The following is a 5,000-nucleotide window of genomic DNA, read 5'->3' on the forward strand; positions in this document are numbered from 1 at the left end:
ACTAGGGCGGCTACCTAGCAGGCAGGACTCATGTCCACCATTTCGATCACAGAGTCGTCTTCTTGCAGGACGATAAAGAGGACCATTATTTGGTTGAAACATTAGACCTCAGCCTTTTTTGTTGGGCACATTCCCTTCCCCGTCCCTCTCCCATTTTCCTACTCTCCTTTCCCCATATTTTACTTGCTTATCTCCTTCCAATTCCCTCCTTATCTTGCCCATCCCAATCTATTTTCCTTCGCACCTTTTCCCCTCCTTATCTTGCCTTTCCCCTTCCCTTTTGAATCCCCACTTTTTCTTCCTTTTCTTGCCTATCCCTCTTATTTGTTCATTTTTCTTTGTCGGTTTACTTCTCCCCCCCTCCCTTTTTGGATATGTTATACAGTATGTACTTTGCATTTGATGACAATGTAATCTTCTACACATTATAATCAGGAAGTCAGTACACTTCCTTCGTGGGAATGGCACGGACACGCGATAGGTTGACGACAACACAAATCTTAATGAAAAAAGAAATATACTGAGATACTAACTTATAAATGTATAAATCCCTGAACCCAGGTATAAAATATTAAAAATTCTGGCTGCCAGACCATGCGTCCGATCAGATTGAAATTTAAAACATATATTCCCCACGGCTATTTGATCATAATTATGACGTTTCATGTCAATTGATGAAGCAGTTTAAGAGAAATATCTATTTTAAAATTTTTGTTCAATCCAATATGGCTGCCAGACCATGTGACCAATTAATTATTAGCTCACCTGGACTTTAGTCAGGTGAGCTTATGCAATTGAGAAGTGTCTGTTGGTGAGTGAGTCAGTGAGTCCATAAACAATTCAGTCATTAATAACTTGAACCAAACACATTATTTTGATGAAACTTAGCCACAATCTTCATTTCTGAAGCCGAACGGAGGTGTATTGACCACATCAAAATCTGTGCTCATTAAGGAGGTCTACGGGGGGGGGGGGTTAAACCCCCCCCCCAAAGGGTATTAGGGTGGTGGTTAGGGTGGTGGCTTGGGATCCCATGATTAATGAATGTTAAGCCTGGTGTTGGCTTAGTGGTTAAGGTGGTGGCTTGCGATCCCAGGGTCCTGAGTTCAAATCCCACTTGGCTGTTGAATTGATACCAGTTGGGGTTCATTCAGCCCATCATCCTTCCGAGGTTGAGAAAGTGAGTGCCACCTTGCTGGTATCCTGTGTCGGAGTGGTGACCCGTCCAGGATTGTGTCCAATAGCCAAGGAGACTGCTTAGGCAGCACCAATGCTCTACACAGAGTATGGTCCCAATGGATGGCTGGGAGCTTGAGTGACTGTTGCTCCTGATCCAGGTGAGCTTCAGGACAGGCAGTCCTATTTTATTTGGAGCACCTTGGTATCCCCAAAGCTTGGGGAACACTTGTGTGAAGTTTCCCCTCAATCTGTCCAGCCATTCTGGAGATTTTTTTTTCAATGTTTTTATGCTAAAAATAATATGGTTGCCAAACCACGTGACCGATGATGTCATCATTTTTTTTTCCTTTTATACAGTTTAGCTCGAGATGACCCTCAAAATTTTCAAACTGATCGAGCAATCACAAAAAAAAACAAACTCAGTTTCCCATGGGGTGTACTTCACATGTGCCAAGTTTCAATTTTTTTCCGTGGAGCAGTTTTGGAGTTAGAGGTCCAAAGTTTTTCCTTTTTTCCAACATGGCTGCCACACCACGTGACTTCTGGCATTATAATCATTTAAACATTCTACATGAGTAGCCGCACCTCTGGTGAAAAATTTGTGTCACTCGGATAAGCGGTTGCAGAGAAAACAGAGAAAATTAGCACGGACGGACGGACAACCCAAACCGGAGGCATAAAAATGCAAAATGATGTTGGTATGGTATGTCCAAAAGTATGTAAACAAGGTATGGATGGTCACAAGAGATTATGGGAAACAACGGTTGTGCTTGCAAATGACACTGAACATCTCTCTCTCTCAATTTGGGTTCACAGTCATCACAAACTCGAGCTGAATCGTGTGTGTGTGTGTGTGTGTGTGTGTGTGTGTGTGTGTGTGTGTGTGTGTGTGTGTGTGTGTGTGTGTGTGTGTGTGTGTGTGTGTGTGTGTGTGTGTGTGTGTGTGTGTGTGTGTGTGTGTGTGTGTGTGTGTGTGCGCGCGCGCATGATGCAGTAATGCACAATATCAAGGAGCAACCATTATTGAAAGAAAGATGTTGGGATGGTATCACAGGATAATTTATTGTGACCATCCCTACCTTATTGACATCCTTTTTGGTGTGCCATCCAAGCATCCTTTTAAATTTTTTTTGAAAAAAAAGTTTTTTTTTATTGTTGTACACAGTAGAAGATACAATGTGATTTAACACGTGGTGGAATGCAATGATAAGTTTTTTTTTTTTGGACCTGATGCCTGAAAGTAGTTTTTGGATTGTTTGACTTGATGCTTGAAATAAGTTTTTCACATTATATGTTTGATTCTGAAGGTGATGCAACAAACTTCCTGCTATTCCCTACAGACCTGAAGAATGAATTCTAGTCTCCCTGGATTGCCCGGTGGTATGAAATATATCGGTTTACTTTCCTCTTAAAATACCCATCTGAACGATGATGGAATGTTGGACTTTACTTGGCCTTTTGTGAGTATCATTTTATTTTGGGGTTTATTGTTCTTGTTCTGATATTTTAATAAACCTTTGTACAAGTTTTTTTGTTGTTTATTTCTGATGTATCTTATGTGTGAGGCATCCCTCATACCACCAGTCATCTGTTGTATCGACAAACTCTCACTTAGCAAATGTTCTGCAATCAGTATTTAAGGTCAAACACAAGCATACCAGCCTAGTTTTACAAGACAGCAGACCCCAAAACAATACCATTGTGTAACCCCAAAACACTATCACAGGATAACCCAAATACATTACAAAGATGTAATCACAAAACATTACCCCCAGACCAAGATGTAAGCCTGGATCGACCCGCTGGGTGTGTGGTCGTATGCCCGGTGAGAAGTGCGAGTGGTTTCCACTCGATCTAAAGCAATGTGCGGTTCAAGACAAAGCATCATCGGTGCGCATTCACCTCCCTCGAAAAACGTCACTAAAGAACAGCCGGATTCTGAGAGTAAATGGCACATACTGACCGTGGGATACAACTCTGTGTATGAGTGGAATCTGCTGCTGGTACCAATCCTGTCAGGTTACCTACTCTCCGCCATGACCCCTCACCCCTTATCACCACTGTCAACTCTTCACTGGACCAGTAAATGCAATGCTGGTCCACCTCGCGTTGTTAAGGAAAACTATTTCCTCACTAGTAAAATAAATTTATCTATTGAAAATAACCTTGGTATGTCTGATTATGGTCGAGGTTCCCATTTGGGTTCAGATTCTGTTTGTGGTTCGGGTTTGGGATTAATTTTATCCAGATAACCTTTTGTATATCCCACATAATTATTTATTTGTGAGTGTTTTACAATGGTGCACCCGCTGAGTGTGTTGTGTGGTGCGGACACCCACAACACAGTGTTTTGTTCACTCAGTGTGGTGGGTGTCCATTTGTAATGAGCGTGCACTCAGAATGCATAGCGTTGAACTCCTTTGATTTACGTGGCCCCCAAGTTATTGTAATTTTTTTTGAGAGATCTGTCCCACTCCCTCACTAACCAGACCCTCATAAAACATGGTAAACGAGGAGGGGTGTGGGTTTGAGGCGGTGAGCGTGACCTCAAGGCATGCATCGCTTGCTCAGCCATTTAAATGGCACATTCCTGCAGAGCGATTCCAAGCGGGACATTGATCTGACCGGAACCATGAGCAGCCTGGACTTTGCTCCAGTCCTGAAATCCATGGACAGTCAAAACCTGTCGACACTGGCCGTGGATTCATCTTGCAATGCGACTGACCTCATCTGTTTGTGGGAAGGGATTTTGCTTTGCGTGGGACCCTTAGACCAATACCCGATCTTTCCAGCTATTGCAACTATGAACTCCTTGATCTTTGTGACAGGAGTGCTGGGAAACGCTCTCGTGCTATATGTGCAGCTGCACACCAAAACATCAGCACGACCCGAAGTCCACGTATATGTGTGCAATTTGGCTGTGGCGGATCTGTGCGTCGTCCTCACATTGCCATTTTGGACTCTCTCCCTGCTGGATCACGACGTCTGGAGGCTGGGAGACCCATTGTGCAAGCTCACACATGTCGCTTACAGCGCAAATCTCTATGCCAGCATCTTCTTCATTGTGGCTATGAGTGTCGACCGCTACGTGAGTCTCGTGCGATGGCCTGACCCGCTGGGCCAGTGGCACAACGAGCGCATCCATGCACGCAGACTTGCGTGCGCTGTGGTCTGGATCCTCGCCTTGCTCGGATCTGTGCCCGACATGCTCTTCATCACCTCTGAGCCGGCCCCGCTTGCTAACCGCACGATCTGTGTGGCCACATACCCCCTTGAGACCTTCCCCTCCTGGATGGCTGGAACTCAGCTTTTTCTCAACCTTGCGGGGTTCGCCTTGCCGTGCACTGCTGTCACTCTGTGCCATGTGCTGGTGCATCGTGCACTTGCACGTTCTCATGCCCCCAATCACACCCGCCGCCTAGTTCTTGCGTACACCCTCGTGTTCCTCACGTGCTGGTTCCCGTACCACTGTGTGCTCTTCATCGATGCTCTCGTGCTCCTCGAAGTGGTCTCGGCAAACTGTATGCTTGAACAGGTTTTGTTTGGGACACTGCACATTGCACAGTGCTTCTCACTCATGCATTGTTGCGCTAACCCTGTGCTGTACACCGTGCTGGGACGGGCTGTGACCTCAGGGGACAAGAGTTTCCCACACGCCTTCCTCATGCGTTATATGCCATCACCGGCCAGGCGTGAGAGCGCTGATCCTCTCCGTGCGGAAAGGCTCTCGTCGGGCATAGAGTTCACGGAGATCTTTTCTGTCACCACTTGAGTGGCTTGCATGCCGTGGAACGCTCAATCAGCGTACGTGCACATTGATG

At 45.5% G+C, this 5,000-nt stretch overlaps 1 protein-coding gene across 1 annotated transcript in view; it reads left to right on the forward strand.

Moving 5' to 3' along the window:
- Positions 1 to 996: 996 nt before the first annotated feature.
- Positions 997 to 5,000, forward strand: part of LOC147030223 (atypical chemokine receptor 3-like) — a 6,321-nt gene continuing 2,317 nt past the window's right edge. Inside the window, exon 1 of the mRNA XM_085874057.1 lies at positions 997 to 5,000. This exon is cut by the window's right edge and continues 2,317 nt beyond it. Within this exon, the coding sequence (XP_085730183.1) occupies positions 3,734 to 4,951 (1,218 nt within the window). The 5' untranslated portion in view covers positions 997 to 3,733 and the 3' untranslated portion in view covers positions 4,952 to 5,000.

The sequence above is a fragment of the Eptatretus burgeri genome, chromosome 3 (genome assembly GCF_056783735.1).
Source record: "Eptatretus burgeri isolate ZD-2024b chromosome 3, Ebu_testis_v1, whole genome shotgun sequence".
NCBI classification, from domain to species: Eukaryota; Metazoa; Chordata; class Myxini; order Myxiniformes; family Myxinidae; genus Eptatretus; species Eptatretus burgeri.